The sequence below is a fragment of the Odontomachus brunneus genome, unplaced genomic scaffold (assembly GCF_010583005.1).
Source record: "Odontomachus brunneus isolate Ranch 3 - 2012 unplaced genomic scaffold, Obru_v1 Obru_scaffold_174, whole genome shotgun sequence".
In the NCBI taxonomy this organism is placed as follows: Eukaryota; Metazoa; Arthropoda; class Insecta; order Hymenoptera; family Formicidae; genus Odontomachus; species Odontomachus brunneus.
In genome coordinates, this window is record NW_022639624.1 from 714219 (window position 1) to 714814 (window position 596).

The 596-nt window shown below is 44.1% G+C and overlaps 1 protein-coding gene across 1 annotated transcript in view; it reads left to right on the top strand.

Moving 5' to 3' along the window:
- The window catches only part of LOC116851376, a 21369-nt gene extending 21228 nt beyond the window's left edge, over positions 1 to 141 (top strand). Inside the window, exon 2 of the mRNA XM_032830715.1 lies at positions 18 to 141. Within this exon, the coding sequence (XP_032686606.1) occupies positions 18 to 43 (26 nt within the window). The 3' untranslated portion in view covers positions 44 to 141. The remainder of the gene's footprint in view (positions 1 to 17) is intronic.
- The last annotated feature ends 455 nt before the right edge of the window (positions 142 to 596 follow it).

Below are 596 nucleotides of genomic sequence, written 5' to 3' on the forward strand. Positions count from 1 at the left end.
GATTGACCTGGCGTCAGATACTAGGCTGGGTTTATTAGCGTAATCCTAAAAAATAGCAGGAGGTCACAATGGAACTTCTAGATCTAGGTGACGTAAGGGCATTAAAGTGCCCACCTGCTCCACTACTACTACTACTACTACTACTTAGATGCCGAAGAGATGCGGCAAGAGGTATAGAGAGCGACTACGCAGGTGGATATCGTGTACCGCGGAACAGCGAACGCCTGTCTCCGTCGTGCCTAATTCTCCAAACCCTACGGAACAAGGGTATTTCATTATTAACTCAAACACTCATTATATCGAGGTTCGCGCCTCATTGAAACCATTATCGTCAGGGCCCGTCGCGCCGACAGTGCCCTTTATTAAAGAGCAACCTACATACTGTAACGTCCCAGCCCCAGAAACTTCAATTTTTCTCGATCATTACAGTATATAAACTCCGCGATAACCAGAGGCCGATTCGTGCTGACCTGAGACATAGAACGCCATATGAACCAAATAGTATACTTAAATACTTCAAAGCGCTATATGAGAAGTCACGATATCAATAGACAAGGACAGAATATATTTTAGGCAAATTGATTCGTAGTAGAAAT